Raw genomic sequence first — 26856 nt, 5'->3', positions numbered from 1 at the left:
GGCCTGCTACCGTACAGTGTGTGCTCTGACAAACAAGTGAAATTCTCTGTAGAACGCCGTAACAGTAAACAAGCGCGGCGCAGCCAGGCCGCGGCTCCACAGACAACCGGGCAGCGCTGCTCACCGCAGTCGAGAAATGCTTACAAGCCGCATTTCCTGTATATGGAGAAAAATCTCTGAATCCATTCGACACAACATTTTAATCAGCTGCTGTTTTCTGCGGCCTGGGCAGAGATATCGAGCCCAGGATTTCAGCACCTGATTCTCTCATCAAAGTGCAGAGGCCTGGCCATTAGTCTTTTATTGCATCCAGAAAAGCCTGCATTCTGCTCCTAAAGTAGTGTGTGCTTGGATTGTGCAATAAGCTGTGTCCAGCCCAGAACACGATCTGAGACATACTGTCTCACACACACATATATACACACACACACACACACACACACACACACACACTCACACACTCACACACTCACACACTCTCACACAGATTTACACACACACACACACACACACACACACACACACACACACACACACACACACACACATCCACAATTGTTGCGCTGTGCGCATGTGTTTCTTACCTTGTTGAAGACCCAGATCTCCCCATTGACGGTGGGTCTTGGCACGCCGTGGCCATTGTAATGGAACAGCACCCGCTCCTCCTTAGCATTGCGGCGGAGCGAGGTGCACAGCTTCTTCACCTCGTCCACCGTGGGGTCCAGACTCTGCTTGTAGCGTGCCTGAAAGACAGGGAGAGGAAGAGAGGACGAGGGTGAGAAGGTGCACGTCGCTTCTCAGATCTACCACGGGAGGACTTCACAAAAACTCGGAGAGACGTGGTACGAGGAGCCACGTTCACATAGGTCACCCTTGGTGACACGCAAGCTCCAGTTAAAAAGCAGGGAATGGGAGCAGCTGTCTCCTCGGCTCATGACTGCGGGGTCACATTCACTCACGAGACAAGGGCTGGCCCGCATTCAGCCGGTCTCGCTAATCCAGACGAAATCCTGCACATCTGTGGCGGGACAGGTATGCAGTGTCCTGGACAAGACTGGCCTGATTAAACAAAGCTTTTATGAGCCGGGGCTGAGGCGAGCGCCATCGCCCGTCCCGATGCGCGCTGAAAGTGAGACGGCGGGGCCTTCTCTTCTCCCAGCCTCTCCCACGTTTCCAAACTTAAGCGCAGAGGCAGACACGGGGGGCACGCAGGAAGTAGGTTACAGTTATTAATCCAGCTCCATCTGCGAACTCATTTTGAGGGGGACATTTCTCTTCGTTTTTTTTTTTTTTTTTGTTATAATGACACCGTAACGAGCCACGTTACCTCTGGATTTAATTAGAGATGCAGACACCACCCTGGCTCCGCTTGCATTATCTCCACTGCTAAACAACACCGCCCTACTTTTTAAACAACCATTAACTCACTTTGGGCTCTTGAGTGAAGGGGGTTGTAATGAGAAACGAATATACCGCGGGCTTGGCTGACCGAACTGAAGGCAGTGTCAGAACCAAATGGAAAGGCACTTAAAGGGAAATTGTCTTTTACTAAACCAATTTCATTCATAAACACATTCTACTGAGTGCTTTTATGCGATGAAGAGCATAAAAAAAAAAACAAGGCGAGGTCAAATCCCTCCTGTCTCTGTTCTGTTCCGGTATGAAAATCAATTCCCAATTCCCGGCTCATTGATTCCAGCTCGTCTGCGCTCTGGCGGGAATAAGCAGCCATATCCTTTTGTGCCAGTTTTGTCACTAAACAGCGGCGGCAACTTGGCAGCAAATGCTAGAATTACAACTGGGAAAGATGGTACTAAAACAGAAAAGAACCAAGAAAGGACAGATGTGGGGGGCCCTGTGTGGCTCAGTCAGTAAAGGCTTTCTCTGTACAGGATGAGCCATACTGCCCGAGACAATGCGAGCTTAAGTCTAGGCCGTGGCATTAACAATTAACAATCGACAACTGACAATAACTAGAGTCCTCAGCTGCCAAACAGCCGGGATTTGCGGGGGAGGTTACATCCACCAACTTCCGATCCCCACGCCACAAATTAGCAACCTGTAGCGAGTTGCCAGGCGTCTATGTGGCATCAGTGGGGGCTGTGCCACTTGCCTCTTGCTCTCCTGCGGAGCACCATGGGGCATTTCACGCACAAAATGGCTGCTGGACGCGTGCTGGCGGTGCTTCAATGCCCCTGCATATCAGGGTGAAAAGGTATGGTGCGGTGATAAGACTGAAGGTGCTGAGACACAGTGAACCCTGGTCGCTGCCTCTGCACCCCTGCTCCTGCCCGGACAGAACGGCTCGGCCCGCTCGCCTTCCCTCTCCCTCCTCAGCAGTATTTTTTTGGCTCTCCGGCCCTCTGCGCGAGATGGCACTCTCCGCAGGAAGCGGGGGGGGGGTTTTTGTGCTTTGTCAGAGCCCAGTGCGAGCGACGACGGGCGAAAAAAGCTCAGCAGCGAATGGGGGTAAGCTGGATCCGGTCCACGCGACCCGCCACCTCTGACGGCACCTGGCAGAACGGGAGCAAGCGTGGCGTTCGGGGGAGGGGAGAGAGAGCACAGATTTCTCACGCTATTTTAGTCTTTCCTCTCCAGCTGGGCCCCGCGCCTCCTGGCAGAGAAGTGTGCGCATTGTAAGACGTTACATAATCGGACAACAGTACGCGCGAAGGGAGCGGGTTCGGCGCCATGCGAGTCAGCGCGGATGCCCGGCGTTCTGCCGCGGATTGAACTGCCCTTTGCGAACGAACCGTCGCCTACAGGAGATGCACTGTCCACCTACACCTCACCTGGAGAGCTGCATCTCCAGTCCTCCCACCCGGAGACGTACAGACTACAAAGATTTCTCAAGCAGTGTAGAAACTGCTCCTTCTCTTCGTAAAAATGTACTAGTCAAAAATGTGATAATAGAAATGGAGTAAATATGCCCATCTGTGGATCTCACTTCTCTTGGCAGTTAAAGACGCAGCATCTTCACAATTTTTCTTCACGATATATTATAATTATACATATACATATTGCATTTCTATGAGAAAACACTTAATGAAAAAAACACGCTTAGCAACCGCTGACTCTGTGCCAGCGTGATCCACCTGACTAACAGCAGGCAGAATTCTGAAGGTCCAGAGCCCTGTGCCATTACCTGATATCCAGAGAAGACTCAAATGCTAATTTATCTTCAGTATATTTTTGTCTCTGAAGTGAAAGGATATACGAAAATGTTACTAAATCAATACAAGTAAACTGTATTTAGAGAGGAGGATGTGGTGACCAGGGTTAGTGCTATGAAGACTGAACTGGCAGTGTGAGTGCACAGCCAGGCCAGCAGGGGGAGCCCCCGCATCCCACTACAGCTCTTTGAAGGCTCTCGGGCTGCAGGAATCACTGCATATGCTGGTAGGGCAAGGAGTTGGCTGCACACTCCCCCTCCCCCTCTCCCCATTCACCCCCTCTCTCCCCCTCCTTTCCCTCTCTGTCTTTTTTTCTCCTTCTCTCTCCCCTCTCAGGATGTTCCATCAGGGTCTAAGATCAGATAATTGTTGAGCCACAGAAAAGCTTTAACTCCCTCATTATGGTGATCCAGCACACACAACATAGCTTCTCTTCGACCAGGCCGGCATATTTGTTGTATTGTTGAAATCATTCATCATTATGTCAGACCCTCCAGCATTTTGTAGTTTTTCAGACAGTAATTTAACATTCTTGATGTAATTTAGTGAGCACCCTCACTGCAGGGAATCAATTGATTTGCTACTGTTGCCTTACACTGTCTTGGACATACAGCTAAATATAATTGAAAAGAAATTCAATCTGTTCGCCTCTATTGTACGTGATCCTCTCGAAGCCAGACCTCGGCACAATTTCATCTTCCATTCCCCAACAGCGAGCGACTGTGAATTCCACTGGCCCCGCTCTCGCCGGTGACTGTCTGTGCACTGACTCTCCCTGACATTTCCAGTAAGGTCCTTGAAATTGAATTCTTTCTTTTCCATTACAGCATCTACTGGCAGATTCTAATCAAAGGTGTATTACAACGCAGCTATAAAACCCTTTTCATTGAGCTGCCCGGATAACCCCACCCCCCACTCCACTCTGGCAGCCAGCGCGTGAGAAGCAGATAATGCCCGTCCCCGCTGCACTGCAGTCCTCCTAATCTGGCTGCGTCGTTTGCGCAGCGTTCTCGCCGGGTTCCTGTCAAACTACGGCGTCTGATCTCCGCGGCACGAGCCTGGCGGGGTGACCGCGTCCCCTGACCTGAGAGGAGTTGGACAGAGGCGCCCAGGATCACGCTCCTGAAGCACGTCTCCCAATGGACCCGAGTCCCATCCACCAGAGCTCCCACCGCTCAACACTCTTTCCACCCCCCCCCCCCACCGTGACAGGCTGGCATTCCCGCTACAACGCTTCAATCATCTCCACCGTTTCCTCAGTCAGATCACACAGGTGGCGTCGAAAATCTAATCTAATTCTGCAAGCCTTGCAATGAATGGGCCTAAATTCTTGGGGGGGGGGGGGGGGGGGGGGGGGGATGGTGCAGCTCTGGGCCCCAGGGGGCTTCAGCCGCCCTGCTTCGCTTCTCTCATCGGCTCAGAGGGAAAAGCTCACCTGGCATCTGAGAGGAATTCAAGCGGAGGGAAAGTGGGCTGTTGGTTTGTGCTTGCCTGAATAATGCAGGAGGGTGAATGGATACGTAGTACGCAGCATTGGCCCAGACCGCATGCCCCTTACGAAGCCGGAGCAGTGAAGGGCACTGGACAGAGCGGCAACCCCTAGTCCTTATGCCCAAACCCCACACTTCTCCCAAAGCCAGCCAGAGAGGGACACTAGAAAGCATGGCACCCTCCCTCCTGCGGTCCTGCTGCTCTGACCTCTCTGCCATCCCTATTGCTCCACATTATGTAATTCCACTCCCTGAGCCCTGTACGGCATGGTGCTGCTGCTGACCGTGGGGGGATCAGGGCAGCTCTAATCCCGGGGCTTCGTTTCGTTCCTCCCCCTCTCCGCGAGGGACGCGCAAGTAAGGGCTTGTGGAATCGGATCGATCAGCTGAAACACTCTCCCTCGAATTCCCGTGGAGCGGAAGCGTGTCCCCCTCCACCCACCGCCTGTTACCTCATACTCCCGTGGGGACACAGCATGTCCAGCACCCCCCCCAACCCCCCAAGAGGGGCTTAGAGGACAAAGGCTGCACGATTGCGGGGCATTTTCACAGCAAACCTCTGACCGCGGGATAATCTGGAGCCGGGAGGCAGCAGAAAGCACACGGATTTACCACCGGTGACACAGTGCATATCAATAAGTGCTACGGTGCGAGCGTTAACAGAATAACCTAAGAAATCCTCATTGCCAACGTAAGGACTCAAAACCCCTTTGTAAAACCCAGATTAAAAGGCAAATTTCATCTAAAACCTTGCATAACCAGAAATAGTACGCGTACCAGAACATGACTTGATATAAAAGGATACGGTATCATGCATTTTGATGACGACGGTGTATTCAACCAAAGGGAGCTTGAAATCTGGATTTATCAAAAGGAATAAAAAAGAAAGAATGAAAATCCATTACGTTCAGAGCCGAGTGATATTTGAATTTAGAATAACATGTTTGTACAATTCATCAGGACAGACAGGGACACGAAACTGTCTGCGTCATGACAGCGTCTGCAGTGCCCTCTCAATCAATCACTCCTGAGGAATACGCAGAACGAGCCTCCATGCAGAGAGCCTGAAGAAAACCCTCAAAGATCTCCCCAATTAGCAGCGGCGATACAGCGAAAGCGTGATAATCGAAAATGGGGAAAAAAAAAACCTTATGTGAAACATGTCTAAAGTAAGGGTGATATATTCAAGATTTCTTCCACTGCGTGGTTGGTGGAAAATTACTTTGACAACGGTTATTCTTGACTTTCCTAAATAAATAAATAAAATAAATAAATAAAACGCACCGTGCTTTTTAGTGGATTATACCCACACACATATTTTTGTGTGTGTGTGTGTGTGTGTGTGTGTCTGTGTGTATCTGGAGGGGCATGTGATTTATATTGTATTGCAACTAACAAAATCAATCAAAGGCCATAAATCTAAATGGCGGAAGGACACTCGAGGAACAAATTTCCAACAGAGTGTATCAGCTTCTGGTATTCAGCTCCCTGGATCAATGCAACTGCAGGGAAATGATGAAGCCTAAATGCCTAAAATGTCCATCGACTGGCCAGACAGGCAAACGCATCGCATCATTTTAGCCCCCTCACTCACAAGCCGCGTCTGCAGAACCTGGGAGCAGGTAATGACTGCCGATGGAGACGCGCCCGCCCCTCGGAGTGAGCGCAGGGGTGAACGGGAAAGGGCTCTGCTCCGCCCCCGCCCCGTGTCCCTGCCATGCCGCGGGACGAACGTGGCAGGAATTCCCCCGGGGCCGAGGCATGGCCGTCGTGCCGGAAGCAACGCCATCGCGGTGACGTCCAGCCGTGACCCTGAGTTTGCGTTCCAAAGGGCTGGAGCACGGCCCAGAGCCGGGTCCGCGGACACACGGACGCGGGCTCGTACACGCACACCCCGCCGCATGCTCCGGCGGTCGCTGACACAGAACCACGGCTGAGAGCGGGGTTTCGGAGGGCCGTCGTGGGGCTGTGGGCCGGAGGATGACCTCACAGGCTCTTGACATCGGGCCAGGCGGACGCAATTCTCCTTTGCAGCCCCACGCTCTTAAGGGGAAGCTTGAAGCACCCGAGTGCTCTCTTGTGAATGGGTCCCACGTGCAGCCTGATTGGGCCGGCAATGACACACCTGGATCCAGCACACGGACAGGCTGTGACAAGCCGCTGCAGGCTCTGCTGATGACATAGTACTGCTGCTCACGATACGCGGCTGCTTAGCGACAGACGTCATAGTGCTGGAGAGGGGAGGGCTGCATCACTTTGGTTTTTACCAAAGTGAACTGATGCATACACAGCCAAGGCCCCTCTGAGGCTTCAGTGACAGCACAGATCACACCATCCAGTCCCACCAGTTTATAAATCCAGTTTATTTGACATCCCATAGCCTTATCTCACTGAATCCAGTTTACATGACATCCCATAGCCTCACCACAGTGAAATCAGTTTACAAGAAATCCCATAAGCTTACCACACTGAATCCAGTTTACAAGAGATCCCATAACAGTACCACAGTGAAATCAGTTTGCTTGAGATCTCCATAACCTTACCACATTGAACACACCGAGCTCTTCTCCTTCCTGCTTCCTGTCAGCATTGAACAGCCCATGATTCTCTTTTTACTGGCACGGCCTTCCAAAATCCTGCCCTCAGGTGCTGCCACAACTGTGGCTCATCCTGGTGCGCACTGCCACCCGTGGCTTTTGGCTGGCGCAGCTGCACCCATTTACACCCACTGCGGGTCCAGCCTGCCAGTGCACTCCCAGAGCAGCCTTTTCCCACAGATCCCAGCCAAGGGGATGAATAAAAGGACACACAGCATCATTCACAGTGACATGAAGGGCTTGTTAAGACTTCAACTACAGCAAGGGCAAGAAAGTCTCTTTTCACCTCGCAACCGACTCTCATACACCACCTCACCCTATAATGATTCAAACTGTGGCACAGCTGAAGCCAAAGGAAGCACAGCGTGTGAAAATGCCTGGACTCCTTCCCTCTGTTCTGTGACATCACCTGTGCAGGAGCCCCGGCGCGGCCAAGAACGGGGAACAGAGACAGAGGGACAGGATGGTCACCTCTCGCACGGACACCTCAGCCCCACTTCCTGTTCCTCTAAGCGTGGGCCGAGCGTCTGAGTGCGCCGCCCTCTCGCTTCCTCCCCGCTCCCCCTCGCAGGGCCCCAGGCCTTGGCGGAAGCCGGCAGGGTGAGGCAGCAGGTGCAGCAATGAGACAGCGCTGGGAGTCAGCGGCGGCAGAACGTGTTTGTACCTCTGACTAAGTGACAGCATTATGTAAACAGCGGCGTGACGGTGGACTGTGCATGTGCGTTCGGGAGTGTGATGAGAACAGGGAAAAGGACGGCGCACGCGCGCTCGCTCGAGCACGTGTGCACACACACACACGCACAGACGCACGCACACTCACAGACGCACGCGCACACACGCACACACACGCACATGCACGGACACACACACGCACATGCACGGACACTCACAGACGCACGCGCACACACGCACACACACGCACATGCACGCACACACACACGCACATGCACGGACACTCACAGACGCACGCACGCACACACACACACACACGCACATGCACGCACACTCACAGACGCACGCACACTCACACACACACGCACGCACATGCACGCACACTCACAGACGCACGTGCACACACACACACACGCACGCACATGCACGCACACTCACAGACACACGCACGCACACACACACACGCACGCACATGCACGCACACTCACAGACGTACGCATGCACGCACGCACACACACACGCACATGCACGCACACTCACAGACGCACGCACGCACACACACACACGCACGCACATGCACGCACACTCACAGACGCACGTGCACACACACACGCACGCACATGCACGCACACTCACAGACACACGCACGCACACACACACACGCACGCACATGCACGCACACTCACAGACGTACGCATGCACGCACGCACACACACGCACGCACATGCACGCACACTCACAGACGCACGTGCACACACACACACGCACGCACATGCACGCACACTCACAGACGCACGCACGCACACACACACACACACGCACATGCACGCACACTCACAGACGCACGCACGCACACACACACACACACACGGCTCTTCGAGACTCACTGCGGCACTTAAGCGAGTACTCGTACGCCCGGCACGCTTGGGTGAACGTAAGGCCAGCTCCGGCCCAGAGTGACCTTACACTTCCTGAGGAGTTTGCACAAGAAAGGAGGGGGCGGTGCCATGTGGCGCCTTCCATATGCGGGGCTCAGAACCTTGCAAACGCCTTCCAAAGGACCATCGCGCCAGGCTGACACAAGAGCAAGAGCCCTGCTGCGCAACTTAAGAAACAGTGCAAGCAGAACTTCACTGGCTCCCATTCCTGCAGCCTGTCTGTAGCAGCCCTCCTATGCTTCCGTTACACGTTAACACTACACTAAAAAAAAAAACTGCTCATATCAAGTTTGACGTTCGTATAGTCACGTGCGTTAAACAGTCCCAGTCATGTGACGCCATCCCTTACGGCAGGACTGACAGCCGCAGCACGGGGTGCAGAGTGGCACATGGGGGAACAGAGTTTGACAGCTTTTCCGGAGGCTGGCTACACTCAACCCAGCCGGGCCCAGTTCTCCTTGCACTCCTTGTCTGTTTAGGAGTTGCCAGGATTGATCATTAAACCCGACGCCCTGAAAGACACGAGCAGAAACATCAAATCAAACAGCTCCCGGTGGCCCGGGGGACCTGTAAAGCCGACGCACTTTTAATGGAGTCAGGATTGTTTTTTAAGGAGCTGGCACGTTTCCTGACACAAGCATCACTCAGGCCGCACTGACATGGCAGAATTAATCAGCCGCTCCCTGGGTCCGTGCCGCAGTAGCTCATTTCTGCCTGTTATTTATAGAGAGAGATTGGGGGGGGGGGGGGGGGTCGAGATCGCTCTGAGGTCAGGGTGCAATCACCCCCAATCCCCGCCTTCCGTGTCCGCCGGTCATCCGCTCCGTCCCTGACAGGCTGATACCTGGGCCCCCTGGCTCCCCCTCCGACCACAGCACCCGGGATGAAATGGAGCCGGTTTCCTGTGCAAGTGATCCATCTCTCTGCTCTCAGGTTTCAGCAGCTGTCGGTGTCAGCTGGACTAGAGCACAGAGGTCAGGCAGCCAGAGGCTGCCTTAGTGGGTCGGGAAAGGTCAAGTTTAGCCACGCTTACAACCCAAGTTTCCACCTCATACAAAAGCAGGTTCATTCAAAATATACCCAGGGCTACTCACACTGGAAATCAGACATCAGCCAGTTGTTAAATTCTGTTTTTTGTTTTTCACCTTTAACCTGCTGAAAATTTTCTGATAGCCTTTTTAAATATTTTTTCAGTGATTAAAGGCTTTTGTCCTAGCAAAGGAAATAACGGAACACAGCTCCACGAACAAGTACATTTTTCTTTGTAATGCAAATTGAAAGCAATGAAAAAAGACGTCCTTTTCAGTGAGGAGAGCCTTGCAAATGACAAGCATGCTCTCAAATATAACTGTTCAAATCTAATTAAAGCAAAGTAAAGTCGAGCCTACACTGCACTTGTATAACGTGACTCAACTCATCTACCAACAACCCATTGGGGGCTAAAGACGTTCTAGATTTCTCTATCTCCAGATTGCCCAATGACCCTGACCACCATGACCAACCAATATCTCATTCATATTAATACAGATTTCATTAATTTTCTCTCCATGTCTTGTGGGTTGTGGCTCTCACTAGGAGACCCTTCAGTTTTCAAGCAGAACATGTATTTAATGTTGCCACTGCCCTCTGCTCCAATTTCCTTACTGCAATCACTTGTCATCCCTTCCATTTGCACTCTGGTATTTGACTTACTTGTTTTTGTTCTCATGTTTTGCAGCACACAATCAGTCTGTAATTATTCTGTAATCATTCAGCATTCATTCTCTGTGATACGCTCTGCAAATTGCACTGTGGTAATTTCACTGCAGAAAATTTAAATAAAATGAAATTGATCAATATTATTATTACTGTCATCATCATCATCATCTACTTGTTTACCAGACTGCACTGAAGAGGGAATCTAAACAGCTTACTTTTTAATGCATTATCTTTCAGCACAACCAGAGATTTAGGGAACGAATTCTGGGCCAGTACCTCCCCCAGTGGTACAAGAAATTCTGATTCAGTGACTTGCATTTTTGTTTGGGTTTGAAACGGCAGCCTTATGATTACAAAACAAATTCTGTAACCACCATGCAGCATGGCCCTGGCAATTACAAGAATAAGATACATATTGTAATATAATACGGTACATATCATACATATCACTCACAATACTGAGTGAAAGTGACAACTTCTCTGTTCATTCCACATATCTTGACTAGTGTGCTGACGGGAATGGGTGGCGCTGGTCATGTGATCCTGTGTGAGGGGCACACTGAGACGCTGATGTGGAGAGATGCCCAAGGGCTGGACACAGATGTAGGAGTGGAGAGACACAGAGCATGAGAAGGCACAGCACCACAGGCCCACCAGAACGAACAGGGGACATCCACATATGGGATCCTCCTACATGAGCGCTCCACCACATGGATCTCTGAATCTGACTGTTCACATAATGGAAATTTGTTTTTTTTAAGCCTTTTCCCCTTTATAAGACCCTGTCTGGAATCATTAAGGGGACGCTAGGCTCCCGTCACCACGAAATCCTCTGAAGCAAGACAAACGCAATCTTCCGATGCGCCCGCGTGCACAGCCAAGCGTATTTAACACAAGTCACGTTGTGCACCACGGTGAGAAGTGGGTGCTAATTGGAGGATAGGTGCTACTCCACTGACATGTAGCAACTCATAGGCCCGACGAACCACAGGCTGACTAAGAGCAGTGAGATGAGGAGAACCTGGCTGCCCTACCTACCCTTATCCCTGGTGGAACAAAGCCAATTAGTCCCACTGCTGTGGGCCACCTATCACTATCAGCTGCAGACATGGCCGGGATCAAACCCAGGCCGAAGGGCTAACAGCCTGTACTCAAGACGAGCACCTTACCAACTGAGCCCCTTGGGAGCTTACTCATTATATAAACTCTTTAATGCTGAAGATTTCTGATCTACAGCGCAAAATTATGTTTGCATCACCTGCCGCCACTAAATAATAACTGTAGTTTGATCAGGGAGGACTTTCATCTGTGAAGTCTGTCGCAAGAGAGCCAGGGAATTAATAGAGTTGGGGTTTTTTTTGGGTCCATATGGTAATTTGTTCCAATGAACTGCACACATACCTTTAATATAACTGTCATCGAAAATTAAAGTGTAGTTGAGAGATATCTACTGATACCATGAATTACAGCGGCACTGAATCTAAAACAACATTACCGGGGTTGACGAGAGGACAGCTTGGGTAAATCAGCGGAGACCTGAAGAATGTGACTCACTCACACATAGGGCCTCCTGGGTGGTGCGGAGGGGGTGAGGGAGAGACTTCGCAGATGTACAGAGATAGAGAGTGAGTGTGTGTGTGTGTCTGTGTTTGTGTGTGTGTATGTGTGTGAGAGAGAGAGGGAGAGAGTGAGAGAGAGAGAGAGAGCGGGAAAAGAGAGACGTGCATCTAATTAAAAGCAAAAGAGTGCTTGTGTGCTTCCATGTCTGTGGGGGGGATGGTCACAGTAAATCAACGGATTTATAGTTGCTGGCTCTGCTTTTACAGACTGAAAGAGGCTGATGTACTACAGCCAGAATGAGCTGAGCTCTGTAAACCCCCCCCACCCCCCCACCCCGCCCCCCAACAGCTATCTGTGTAGCACAGGTCAGACTCCCATCAATGGGAGGGCCTTTCCAGTAACACTGCCATTGCCCCAGCATCTGCTGGTCACCGGGCGCAGCAATGTGGAAGCGGGAGATATCTAACGCATGCAGATTTACTGCGGCTGCCCTAACGGCATTAGGGGCCCATTACTGGGGATACCGAACAGAGACAGGGGGGATTACCATATACGTGAGGGTCTTGAAGAAGAAAACTTTGTACTATAACGGTCCTCAGAACCAAACCGCTGACTGCCAACTCACAGGTAGAAAGGAAGTGGAAAGAGCTGGTCCTCATCAATCAGGCAAGGGAGCTGCTCTCTACCTCCTGAGCAGAGTTTCCTTTCTTAATAGCCCTATTTCCCTGTTTGATAAAAAGTTATAAGATCATACTACGACATACATAGAGCCAAACCATATTGCTGTAGCCTTCACCCACATGCTGACCTCTACTGCAGCTCATAAGAGTTGTAAATTGGAACAGAATTACTCCCTGCTCAGAGAGCTCCATTACTCCTCTACCCGCTGTGTCCAGCATTACACCACTCTGTTGCTCCTCTACCCACTGCCTCCACTGTTACACCACTCTGTTACTGCTCAGTGTCCAGCATTACACCACTCTGTTACTCCTCTGCCGACCCACTATCAGAAACCACAACCTTAGTCACATTTTCGTCCTTATCCGGAGTGAATTACAGAGCTTAGAGTTTCCATGTTTTAGATTCACACAGCTGGCTGTTCAGTGTCTCGCTTAAAGGCGAAGCACCAGAGCGGAGGATACCGAGTGCTGTTCAGTGCCAACTGGCTGCCCACCCTCCGATCCCTGCTGGCTCCGTCTGCATCCATCACCACACGCATCGCCTATCCAGCACAGCACACTACAATCCGGTGGGCTTCTGTTACACCGGCAGACTCGCAGCCCCGTAAACCCACCAAACGACCCCCCCATCGTACACCAACAGAGGAAATGACAGCTTGAGTGTCACAGCACCGCCATTAATCATCCCAACAGCGGGCGCGGGTGAGAGGAGTGGATTGTCTTGCCTGGAGGAGGGGAGATTACAATACGGCTGTGATGGGACCGCTCGACATCTTCCTGCTCCAGCTCCTTGGGAACCGATACGACAAGACGAACTGAGAGAGGCGGCAAACTAGCCGAGGGACGAATCCTTGTACGCCCGCGAAAATGCAGCTGCGCCAACCGGAACGACACCGTCCCGCAGCTTCAAGGTTGAGGCCGCCAGTCGCAAGCCAAGTCCAAATCCCCCTTTCCAGGAGGATCAATTGCCAGATGCCCGGTCCCACATCTCATTCTCCTTTAATCAATGTGAATTCCGACTGCACCCACAGGAATTAGAACGGCAATTGATTAAACAGCCATTGGCTTTGGCACTGCTGACTGAGTTTGATATTGAAATGCTGGTGGGGGGGGGCGAGTCAGGCTTTCGGTTTCTACACATGCAGCAAGGCAGGCAGGCAAACAGCGCAGCAGGAAATATGCAATGCTACACCTGGGAAGCCGAGGAGGCAGCGAGCAGATGGAATGACGGGAGCTCTGGCAGGCTCGGTGAGGCCAAGGAGCAGGTCTGACTGTCCTCCAGCAGGCAAATCAAATTCAGCTGCCAAAGCTAGGCTGCCTTCGCTGTCAGGGGCCTGCACACCGCAAACCTCTAACACGCCCAGTGCCCGGCCTCAGCCAATGACAAAAACGCAGAGATTTGCACCGTTCGGCTCAGCATATTCGTTTATCAGGCACTTTTTCCAAGCGCAAATTAATGCAGCATTCTCATCGTTTAATCACAGCGACTAAAGTGGTGCCAAAATGCCCACTGCCGATTATAACAAAATAGGGAAAAAAAGAAAGTGTTCTTGGCAAAACATACAATATAACATTTTGTAATTGATGGTGTGGGAAAAAAGTACAAAGTAAAAAAAAAAAAAAACAGATAATGATTCCTTTAAGAAATGTTTCTTCTAATAAGTGCATTACTTACGTTTTACAGACATTTAAGTGATCCTCTTCCGGACGAACAGAGCGGGGTGGTATCTTACACTAAGCTGGACTAAGATGCGACAGCTATTTTCAGCACACCGGATCTTTCCGTAATGACCATTTCTGCCTTATTATTGTAATTGACAAGCTGCCCTGCCCCCCACACACCTTAAAACATCTCAACTGCAATCCTCTCTCTATCCCCAATCACAGCCTCCTGCTGCCCGCTGCAGCCAGCTCACCCCCTTCGCGAACACGCATGGCCGCGGCTTGTGAAGCCAATAACCAGGTCACATGTCATGTCCCACATTTAAATTTAGACCTATTGATCTGGTTAAAAATACGCCTGCCGGTCCTTGGGGTTCGGGCATTATTATGTCGCCTTGGCCGAGATCGATGGAGACTTGGTGGAGTAAATCTGCCTTAGCGTAATGAGGGGGAGACCCCCTGTCTTGCACGGCCCGCGTGTGTGTGTGTGTGTGTGTGTGTGTGTGTGTGTGTGGCCTGAATGGCCTCCCGCTTGCCACACCTCTCTCCATCACTGGGCAGGGTCCCAAAACCTCCTCTGTCTCTGAAGGCGCCGTCACACTCACACTTCCTCTCCAAGCTCGATGCATTAAATGCATTATTCAAGAGCGTAGGCTGCGGACAGCGTGTTCGGGAATCGGAGACCCAACACATTCTCCAGGCACCAACTTCAAAACACCCCGCCCACTACCCCACTGCCCTCCCCCCCTGCTCTGACACAGCTTACACCATCGCAGGTGTCCATGAGGTGATTCACGGTCAGGTTAACTGGCCGCCCCGTCCGCATCAGCAGACATGATTCACCCTTGGCCGCAGCAGACCCCCTGACGCACGGCTGTCATTCAAACTGGAGATCTTCGGCGCTTCAGCAGCCGAGAGAGCAGAGTGTTCTCGTCAGGGGCGGGAGCTTATCGTTGCATTAACAGAGCTGCACCTGAGGCTTTGTCAGTCTAATGCATAATGCTTTTCAAAGTGCTGACTGAAAACCTCATGGAAAAAAAAGCTTTCTTGATATCTGTACTGCTTAATAGATTTTTTTTCTTCCAAGAAATCTGAAATCATTGTGTTTATTTGAACAGAGCACGCAGAGGCCTTGTTGGAACCGAAATCATTCTCCATGCTTTTTTAAACCAGACAGCTGTTCACAGAGACATTCGAGTCCAGAGAAAGAGACCGTGTGTGTGTGCATGTGTGTGTTTTGACAGAAGGGGAGTGAGAGGATGTGCGAGTGTTTACATGCGTGAGTGTGTGTGTGTGTGTGTGTTTATTGATCTCCTCTGGCTGTGGCACTGTGATACACTGTGAGGCTATGCGTTGGTGTGAGCTCTCTCGCCCTGGTGTCTCATTAGCAGGCGCGGTGAGCCGCATCAGCGGTGTAGCCGGCACCCTGACCCGCCCTGTGGCACCTGGCCTCTGCCCAGCGGACCGTTTCCCTCACATCACCCCCTCGCTTTTTCTGAATCACTGCCTCTCTCTCTTTCTGATCCCTTCTCACACATCACACAGATCGCCTCAGAAACACACCCTTGCCTGCACTGGCACACGTTTACTCCACTCGTTTACTGGGGCGGCAGTGTAGCATAGTGGTAAGGAGCAGGGCTCATAACCGAAAGGTTGCCAGCTTGATTCCCCTTTCTGAGGTGTTGCTGCTGCACTCTTGGGGTACTGAACCCAGAATTGCCTCAGTAAGTATCCAGCTGTATAAATGGATAAAACTGTTACCTACACAAGCCCTGGATAAGAGCGTCTGCTAAATGACAATAATGTAATGTAATGTAATGTGGTCAAGTACAAGGGCATGCACGGCTCTCCGTACAGCGGCGGGCACATACACACACACACACACACACGAGGACACACACCCACACACACACACACACACACACGAGGACACACCTCACCCAGCAGCCTCGTATCTGGCTCTGGCCTGCAATTCATCTGCAGGGTTTTGCTTTAAAGAAAAAAGCCTACAGCCACCCTGTATAAAGCAGTGTGTCACCGGGTGTTTAAATAATGTATCTAATTGCGCCGCACAGCGCCCTGGCTGGTGATTAATGTACTTAATGTGAGTGTTATTATGTCCTGGGCCCTGCAGGCTGCTCCATCCGAGGAGGAGGCGGGGGGGAGAGAAGCCGGAGCCTCCTATGGAGGAATGGGACTTATGGAAATAACCTTCCTCTGTGTGTACTAACACACACGCACGCACGCACGCTCCCCCACGCTCGCCTCCCCCCCGCCTGCGGCTAACTGTATTGGTAAATGAGCGCGTTTTGCGTCTGAACTCCATTCCTGGGATAATAAGGCAGGATGGATGCTCAGAATAGCTCGGCGCTCTGATTTCTAATTGCTCGGGAATGCGGGACGCAGAATAAAGACTTTTAAAACAGACGGATGCTGAAATCATACACAGGATTAATAATGCATGGACAGCCACAGGTCTCGCACCGCAGGAGGTGCAGGCAGCAGTATGAGCTGCACCGCGGCGTGTCCTCCTATGCAGTTCGGCGGGCTCAGCTGGGCTCGGGGCATGCGCCGATAACGTCCCGCCGCCTTCCTTCGGTGACGCCGTCCTCCCCCCCTCCCATAGCTCTGTAGCCCCTTTTCCACCAAGTCAGTTCGAGGGCCGGTTCAGAGCCGGTGCCTAATCTCGAACCACTTCTTCTACGCGTTTCGACAGCCAAAGAACCGGCTCTCGGCCACCTGGTCTAGAACAAGGAACTGCTACATCAGGGGCTGGGGGCGGGATTATCGTGACCAACAAGACCAACTAAAACTTTGTGACCGCCATTTTGAACAAAACCAGAGCTAGTGTAGCATCTAGTCTGCCTAAAAAGAAGAAAAACCAGTTTTATTTTTCAAATGTTTCGCCTTGATGCCAGCCAGCTATGTATTTCTTAGCTGTTTAGGGAGCTACTAATTTCTCACATCAATGTTACGTTTGACGTTCGTAACATTGTTGTCAGAAATTAGTAGCTATGCTTGCTTGGGTAATGTTAGCTGACCAATGGGTAGCTAGCCAGCTACCGTAACCTTGGTAACAGTAGCTAACTTTAGCATGCTACTTTCTAGCATTGCCATTGACTCACCTACCAACATCACTTAACATTTGGCTTCACAAAAGGCTAACACTGTATAAAGTGTAGTGGACAAGTTTGCTTTTTAAAGCACTGTTCTCTTAGAAAAGCAAACCGGTTCCTGGAAGGTTCGCAAGTTGAACCAACTCCGAACCGCCACTAGCACCAGCCCAGAACTAGAGCCTAGTTCGCATTGGTGGAAAGGGGGTATGTGAAGTCCAGCCCCGGTTCAAAGCCTGCAGGTCCAGGCTGGTGGAAGGGGTGAGGTGGAGGGCCCCCTTTTCACTCAGCACTGCAGCCCCTGCCCCCCTCCTCTGAGCGCATGCTGTTCTCACCCTGAGCTCCTGGCTGGGAGTTGCTGTTTCTCGCACCTTCGCCGCACTCTCGACACCTATCAGGACCTGACTGATGAGCCTCGGACAGGGGAAAATGATCAATGGGGAAATGTGTGAAGGAAGCACACAGCAGAAGAGTTATGCCCTCGCTCCGGCCGACAGGCCGCAGAGCTGTCTGCCTCTCCCCCGCAGAACACAAAGCAAAGATGTGATTTTGGGCCTGAATGGCCGATCCATCAGTCAAGCAGGCTCTCTCTCCAGACCTGCTGCACTCGTACAGCAGCAAACGTCTCTCACGGTTATGGAGCGCTTTTGAAATGTAACACGTTGAACCTATGTAACTGGCACTAGCACTGGCACTAGTATGCACTGAGACTGTGTAACATATCCAGACTGTATAATGAATTCAGACTGTGTTATGTATTCAATCCACGTAACACATTCAGCCTGTATATTCAGACTGTGTAATGCATTCAATCCGTGTAACGCATTCAATCCATGTAATGCGTAACTGAAACGCATTCGGACCGAAATCATCCCTGCATCACACCCGTTCCTCCCCTCCTCCATTCCCTAACCCCTCCCTCTTGCTCTCTTCAACATGACGGGCCCTTCTCTGCAGCACATATAGTATCTGTCACAGAGGGGTAAAAAAAGAGGTTCTCGGTCGGGATGCATGTCGCCGGGGCCCTCGCCCCTTGGTGCCCCTCCCCGGTATCGCGCTGGGGGGTGGGGAGACAGGGGCGGCAGCGGGCAGTCACCACCACCACACCTGCAACACTCTCACACTTCAGGACCCGGGAGACAGAGGAAATCTGAGAATAATCGTAATTACACACCGCAGCTCCGTCCCCGGAGACTGCAGAAATGGCAGAGGTGGCACTACGGAGAGAAATAAATTGAGAGAGAGAGAGAGGGAGAGGGAGAGAGAGAGAGAGAGAGAGGGAGGGAGGGAGAGAGAAGGACAGGGAGAGATCATGAGAAAGACCAGAGAAAGGGAGGGTGGGGGAAAAGGACCCAGAGATTGAGTTCAGCGGGTGTGAGTGAGTTCAGGGAAGAGATATGAAAGGAAAATAAATAAATAAATAAATAAACTGAGAGACAATCACAGATCCGATGCAGAGCTTGCTGGTTAACGCACAAAGGATATGCACAGGGCGGCAGTAAGACGACAGCCAATACCAAAGCTAATAAACTGCATGAAAGTAAATGTCAGATACTGAAGGCAGCTGTTGCACAAAATATTGAACTTGCAGCTGCAAGAAAACACTTCACTCAGCCTTGAAATAACACCGGGCATTGATCTCACCCTTTTTCCTCTGTATTCAGAAAACCTCAGTGATGTAGTCAAATGCAGCAAGCTCGGGGGGGGGGGGGCTCAGCTCATCTGAACAGCCTTATCTCACTGACCCCTGCCGCGGCCCTTTGTGGGGCACAACAGAGATGCACGGATTTGGTGCTGCTGGACCCTTCCCTGTGTCATCTGCACAGGGCGGTCTGCTGTGCTCTTCCTGGGAGCGTGGGAGAACAGCACAAACAGCATTCATGCCGAGCGCAGCCTCTTCTCCTACTCCTGCTGTTGCGCACGACAATTCCCCGCCGACGTCGCCACGCCCGCCGGGGGAATCCGTGTACAGTGTTGATCACATTTGTATGAAGAAATGCTCAGGGGGTGAAAACTACTTGGTTATCCTGAAAATTCATCTCCGTTTTGATCATTTTTTTTCCCATCTGTGCCCCCCCCCCCCCTTTCCTCTGGAGCGAAAGGAAAGCAGAGGCCGTGCAGAGAGAGCTGCGTCTCCACCTGCACTGTGCCTTTGCGCATGGGGACCCCCTTTATAGATCCGAGCAGAGACGGTGTGGGGAGCCGGCCCCAGCCGGAGCAGAAACAAACGCTGCTCTCATTCCAGTACTAAATCATGTGTGAGAGGGAAACGCCGGTGGGACGGGCCCCTCTCGCTGGCTTGGCGAAAGCCGTGAGTCAGCCTGGAGCTCTGGGCCGAACGAAACGGGGACACCGAGCGCGTGGCGCCGGGTAAGACCGAGACGGCTTGATTTTGGGATAATGCTCAATATGGTCAGATCTCTTCTGTGTGTAAAGAGGCCTGATCCTCGAAGAATCAACGAGAGGATGGGGATTATGGCAATTGGCCAATGGGGGATCCTCCTTCCCGCATTAATGGCGAGGTCAAGAAGGGTAGTCACACAACAGTAATGTTCAATAAAGCCCTGACCCAGCGCTCATGTTTAAGATCCACTCACTCCAAAAGCAGAGAGGACCACGTTTTTGGAAAAAAGTCAATGCCTCTGAGGTCTTCCCAGTGTTTCCAAGCAACAGGGTGATCAAAGAGCTCAGGAGGCTGACAACAGTGAGGGCCTGGTCAATCTCTAACAAGCACTCTCCAGCCAGCTGGACTGAGGAAGGATTAACCTGCCTTGACTACAGTCCCGCTGGTTGTGCTGACTAAACACCCCCCCCAAAACAACAACATTGCATTCTCATTTTCCCTGCAATATTCAACACTGATAGGTCACAGTGGTGATCAGGAAGCTAGTGAAGGAAATAACAGAGCAGGTCTGGGTTTAGCTGGGGAGCAGGGGTATATGCTTTGAGCCATGGAGCCACAAGGCTGAGCCTTGAGCTGCCAAGGTAGGCCTAATCAGCTGCCCAACTCACTTCCTGTTACCAAGCATCTGAAAAGGGCTTTAGAAGCCTTCACACAAAAAAGATGCTAGATGTAAGAACGGCTTTCTGAAAAGAAGGCACACGCCATTTTTACAACATCAGTCTGGACGGGCTCACACATGCCTTTTTAATTCATTCCCCTTTCCAGGCCTGCAGAGGGAGGAGTTGAAGGAGCAAAGGAAAAAAAAAAAAACGCTTCTCATCATGTGCTTTCAGACTGCAGTATCAGCCCCCTGTCTAATAAAAAGACCTGCAGTAACAAAGCTGAAATCTCATGTTGTGCTTTTTTTTTTTCTTCCTCTGAAAAACAATCTTTCCAGCAGCAGGAGAAAACACCGACTGCTTGTTCAACATGAGCAGATGTATGCAGACACACACACACAAAACAATTTGTGGGGAAAAGGCAACAATTTGCATCCTCAATATGCGAGCAGTGGGACAGAAGGGAATTATGGGTGGCACAAAGAGATGGGCGGGCCTGGCTTGGAATCAGAGGGAGGTTTTCACACAATCGGAGCTGTGACTGTGCATTTCACAATATCTGCGGCAATAACGAAGCCCCCAATTTCCTCTCTAACTGCGCATTCTTTCCCATCTGCTTTTGGTTAGTTTTTCCTGAGCCGCTATAATCCAGCCTTTTACTGGGCATACTGAGAAACCAATAGTAATAGAAAATGCTGGCAGATAGACTGCAACAATTCACTGAATTGAGGGGAAAAAAAGCTAAATTAAGTTAGACCCTGATGGCTACAGTGCAACAGGGTAGGAAAATAATAATTCAGAAGAACTTTCTATTCAGACTCAGGGACAAAACGATGTGCTTCAAATGATTTCTTAAAACGGGAAGAACAACAGAAATAAAACAAAATGACAAATTAAAAAAAGGTTAATGTTTAATATATAAGCAAGCACTCCATATTTTTTTATGTCTCAAGTCCTCCATTCAAGGCCAAGAGGCTCTCATGTGTGGTATCAGGACAATAAGGCTAGAGCTGTGGTAGTCAGTTGAAGTAGAGCATTATACAATTGAAGCTGTAGTAGTCACTGGCAATACAGTATCATAAAATAGGACAAGAGCTATGGTACTCACTGGCAGAATGGTATATACTGGAGCTCTGGTAGTCAGTGGCAGTACAGTATTATATACTGGAGCTGTGGTAGTCAGTGGCAGTGGAGTATTTTATATTGGACCTGTGGTAGTCAAAGGAGCAACTGCAAAAAACATCCAAGCAGCCCAATCCTGGAAGAGGAACCTCAATCAAAGGAGGTAGATAAGATCTAAGTTAATCTTCTTTTCTGCCAATATAGTCATAAGAGTAACAGACACATCTGACAAAAATGCCATAAATCTGAAACAGAAGTCAAAGGACCAGCAATTATCTTCCTCACCTTTTATAAGTCCACATCTGATACGGCTTCAATTTGGATGGATGGAAGAAAAGATCTACACTCGGGGCCAATAAAATGTAAGAATCCATTTCGGAAGAAACTATTCGATACATAAAAAAGAATGAAACTGAATAATTCATTTTGATTATTTTCCTTTGTTTTCACTCCTTCAGGAAAAGGTTAAACCATGACATTCAAGACAGAAGCCATTTTTTTTTTACTCTGCGTCAGGACAGGTTGTTCCAGCCCCCCTGCAGCCCAAACTCTCCCAGGCTGCATTCCAAACTACACCTTACACACCAATCCACACACACAAACACACCATTCAGCCATACACACACAAACACACACACCCACACATACAAAAGACAACACACAGAAGAAACATCTTCGCCAAAGGCTTAATGAGCCAAGGTTTTGAGCTCAGCCCCACCTGGGTAGTCAGACTCCTTGGTTGCTGAGATCCTGGACACACTGACACACACATCTGCAGTAAGGGGATGGGACTGGTTGTCCTTCACCTTGTGTTGAGACAACAGCGTTAAGGCACACTGAGACACTCTAATGGTCGACCCCATAGGTCTCTGCCACACTGTGACCTTAACCCTGGTGAACTCTGGAGACTGGAAAAGAGTGGGTCACGAGACATGAGACCCGGGCAGGGGTTTCTCCCTCTTACGCACACACCCACACAAATTAAACAGGCTGAGAGTTAGATGAAGAAAACCACACAGCGCTTAACACAGCATCAAGCAGCGTGTGGTTAGAGCGCTGTAGGCCGCCTTGGAGATGCCAACCCAGGGCAATGGCAGTAAGTAGCCCTAGTTCAGCATGACTAACACACACCCTAAAAACTCTGATGGACTTTCTTTTTTCCCCACATCAAAAACTGTGAAGTATACCATGGTGTCACAACTAGCAGATGCCCACATAAACACAAAGAGGGGTGGAAACATAATGGTTGCCATGTCATTCACATGGGACTTGCTGCCTCAATACTAGAGATGTGAGGAAAGCTGGCCTCTCACCACAGCCAAATTACAGAACCATACCCATCTGGGCACATAACGCTTAATCATACTGACAGTGGTCTCTGCATTTTTTTCAACATACTTTTTTTTTTTTTTAAGTCACTCTGGATAAGAGCATCTGCCAAATGAATAAATGTAAATGCGCCCTTATGGAACTGACCAAACGATAAGGTTCGGATAACAATGTTGTGCCAACGTCGATGGCACCGAGAGACGCAGACTGTCACTGGTGCTAACCTCCGATTGCCATGATATTTCAACATTATGCGCTCGGGGTGCTTTATTGGCATTGACCTTGGATCGCCTACCTCACCTGAATCTGAGCCCAAACCCAGAGCGCTTTGGCTGGCTCTGGAGCACGAGGCAGCCCGTTTCTCAGCACCTTGCCTTTTCACCTTCTTTCACTCCATCCATGGTTTAGCATTAACATGCTCACAGAGGAGCTGCTGCTGTTTTTCACAACTACGGGTCCCCACTGAGCCAAAAACATAAAGAGAACTGGCCAGCTATCATCAAAATTTTTTTTTCTTAAAAATGCCAACAGACTACCTAGAAATTCGTGGAAGATTTGAAAAAAATGTTACACACAAAACGCAAGACAGTGGAATTACGCAGAAAAAAACTCAAAGGAGCTGTGAAAAGCCTTATAGTGAAGGGTAGGTGAAGAAGAGGAAATGATTATGATTTCAAAGCGCCATGGTCACAGAACCCTCTAATTGGAGAACGGTATAATAAAGGTGCTCAGTTCAAAACAAATCAAAAAGCCAAAGGGGAATTGAAGTGCTGGGGATGAAATACGGGTCCATATTTCGCAGAGAAGAAGCTGGGATTGGATTAATGATGAGGTGTGCCCACGCTCCCTCGCTCCGAGGGTGCCTTGATGCCTTGCCAAATCTCAGAGAACATCAGGAAAAAAACACTGAATTTCAATCTGAAAGGTAGATTAATGAAAAGGACAGAGCTGTTTTTTTCGGTTTACTTCATAAGGTAAGCAGTCAAATGCTGCTGTAAATGACTGCAGTGTCCTCTGCTCCTGTTCTGGGCTTGTGTTGGCCAGTGTGCAATCCTTTTGGTGTAGGAAATACCACTAGTGTATGACAGTTGTGTGTTACAGCATAGTACTGTAGGAGTGTATTGCAGGACCTGCTGTATGACACTCCGTATGTACAGCTCTGGTGTAGTCACAGAAGCACGTACACACTAGTTATCACGACACTGAGTATGTTGGGGGTGTACATTTAAATTCAGAACCCATTCCAAATGCTTCATTATCTATCATCTGGTGGAAAAGCTGTCTCTCATGAAGAAGAATCTTTGAATGGGGGGGGTGGGGGGACCTTCATCCCAAATTCTGATCAGCATGTCCTTGGTCCCCTGCACTCCGCATGCACAGGGCTCCCGAGTGGCTGATGATGCCGCAACAACACTGTCGAAATACCAGACACTGTCAAAACAAAAAATTTTACTGGGTGAAGTGTGCTGTGGACCTTAAATGAGCGGGTCAGAGCAAATGTTGGAGATCGGCGCCAGACAAACACACAGCAAAAACAAATCTCCCCACTTCTCCACAGGGTTGTGTAACCCTCTTTGAAATGCCCTTCAACTAGAACAGCTCAAATTTTTATTTAATATGCTCGTATGTAAATTTGAGTATTATACAGGGGACTGTGCATGCGTTAGACCAAGATTAATGTTCGCCACTCTAACACACTCATGCAGGACGACGGAGTTACATGGGGAGCACACAATATCTGATGTGGGATATCATCTGCACAGGGCTGTTAAAGGTCTGTTGAGACCCTTCCCCAACAGTGTAAGGATTCATTCATGCAAAGAGCAATCTAAACAAGCACAGATAAATGCACACAGTCAAATGCAGAACTCTTGTTGGGTAATAACTCCACTAATTTTGTACTAATTCCATAGAGCTTTGCTTGCTACAGCTTTAAACAAGAAAAACATTATGGACAGTGTATGGTGAGTATTATCCTACAGTCAATTAACACCTACAGGTGTACTCTGTTAATTGAACCACTGCACCAAGTTCTATGGTGTCTGTACTGTATTGATCACCAATGCCCCATATTCTGACAATTCTGCATGATAAACCTTCCACTTTGGCCAAAAAACAGGCCACAGACACCCTATTATCTTCTATTTAACATCCTAACAATCTTACCTGTGATCTATAAGACCACATGCTCTGACAATTAACGTTCCAACTGCAAGACTCCAACGGGAACCTCATTCACACTCACTAGACAAATTTTTAGTAAGTGAGACTGTCTTGTGAAAAAGGTGCACAATCATGGACGGCCCAAGCGTCAGAAGCTCTTCACAGATTTGGCAGACTAGTACAGAGCAATTAACAAAGATTCGCAAGTGTCCAAACGATTCTTCAAAGGAAAGGACAGAAACGCATTCTCTGGGGCATTTGCAGTGGCTCCAAATACACACGACACCACCCAGATCTCCTTCACAGTAGCACCATACTGTCCACTCAAGGACAACCGGCTGCAGATGCCAGTAAGCCTTCAACAGGTGCTAAAACAAAAATAAAAAAAAAGAGGAAAGGGAGCCTCCTCCTGCCAGAAGACAACAATCGTGTAAATATTTATCCTTCCAGTTTTGAGGACATCTCCTGCATTTCGCTCGTGCATTATCTCGTTATTTTCTCTGTGCTCTTCCAATTCACTAAAGAAGACACCGAGACTGCGGTGGGCCTTCCTAAGAACGGAAGCCACATACTAATGTGGAAACATGCTCGGGGAGGGGAAAATACGCACTTCAGAACACCTCCAGAAGACAAAGCCATAAGCTTCACAGCAATGAAAATCAAGTTTTAAAATGCACTCATTTTCATTATAGCACAATGGGATCAGGCTAGATTAGACAACTTTATTGATTTACTGTAGGTGTTGAACTGCTTAATTGACTAACCTATTAAAGATCAAATACAGTGCTTTTCTCTCATTGGGATTACTGGTACACCAGCATAAACAAACCAAAATCTGGCCCACATGGGTTTTACTAGCCACAGCTAAAATAAGCAATAGCTTTGGATTGTGACATGGATATTGACAAGGAACGCACCTGGGCAAGCCACATGCACATTTGTTATTTCTGACATCACCAAGGTCAGACCCAGGTTAGACTGTTAACTATGATGTCACTCTACGCAGTTCCATCTCTTACAAGAACTTCCCATTGTTTCATCAAGAACCGGAATTTTACAGACACGGACACTATGGTCATTCTGCAGTGCACAAACCCCTTTTAATACCTAAAAATGCACGTTTACGAGTAACGTGGTACAAAGAAAGAAGGAGTGGTCTACTGAGCAATGGAAAAGCAGTCATATGTGGTCAGGCGAGTCACGCTCTACTCTCTTCTGAATAAGCAGATGAGTACATGTGTAAACCTACATGCTTTTTTCCCCTGTGATGAAGGGTTCTGGCGGCTCTGTTATGGTGCGGGGTATATTAGCATAATTAAGGTCCACTCAGCCCCTTAGAGGGGTAAGGTAAACGGCAATAAATACAAAGCCATTTTGAGTGATCACCTCCGGCATATGGTGAAGCATTTCTATCCTGACGGGAGTGGTTTCTTCCAGGATGACAGTGCCCCCATCCATATGGCAAGGGTGATCACTGAAAAGCCTGACGGCCGTGAAAGTGATGCAATCATACGGCACGGCTGTCTCAATCACTGGATCTCAATCCAAACGGACACTTATGGGAGAGACTGGAGCGGCGCCCAAGACAGTGTTCTCCACCACCATCAACAAAACACCAAATGAAAAATGGTGTCGCATCCATTTAATAGAGTTCCA

The 26856-nt window shown here is 49.6% G+C and overlaps 1 protein-coding gene across 1 annotated transcript in view; it reads right to left on the bottom strand.

The window, feature by feature from the left end:
• Positions 1-26856, bottom strand: part of rptor (regulatory associated protein of MTOR, complex 1) — a 156227-nt gene that overhangs the window by 88576 nt on the left and 40795 nt on the right. Inside the window, exon 5 of the mRNA XM_036525885.1 lies at positions 585-743. Within this exon, the coding sequence (XP_036381778.1) occupies positions 585-743 (159 nt within the window). The remainder of the gene's footprint in view (positions 1-584; positions 744-26856) is intronic.

Source organism: Megalops cyprinoides, chromosome 1, assembly GCF_013368585.1.
Source record: "Megalops cyprinoides isolate fMegCyp1 chromosome 1, fMegCyp1.pri, whole genome shotgun sequence".
NCBI lineage: Eukaryota > Metazoa > Chordata > Actinopteri > Elopiformes > Megalopidae > Megalops > Megalops cyprinoides.
The sequence above is the reverse complement of the archived record's forward strand: the minus strand, read 5'-3'. Positions and strand labels throughout refer to the sequence as shown.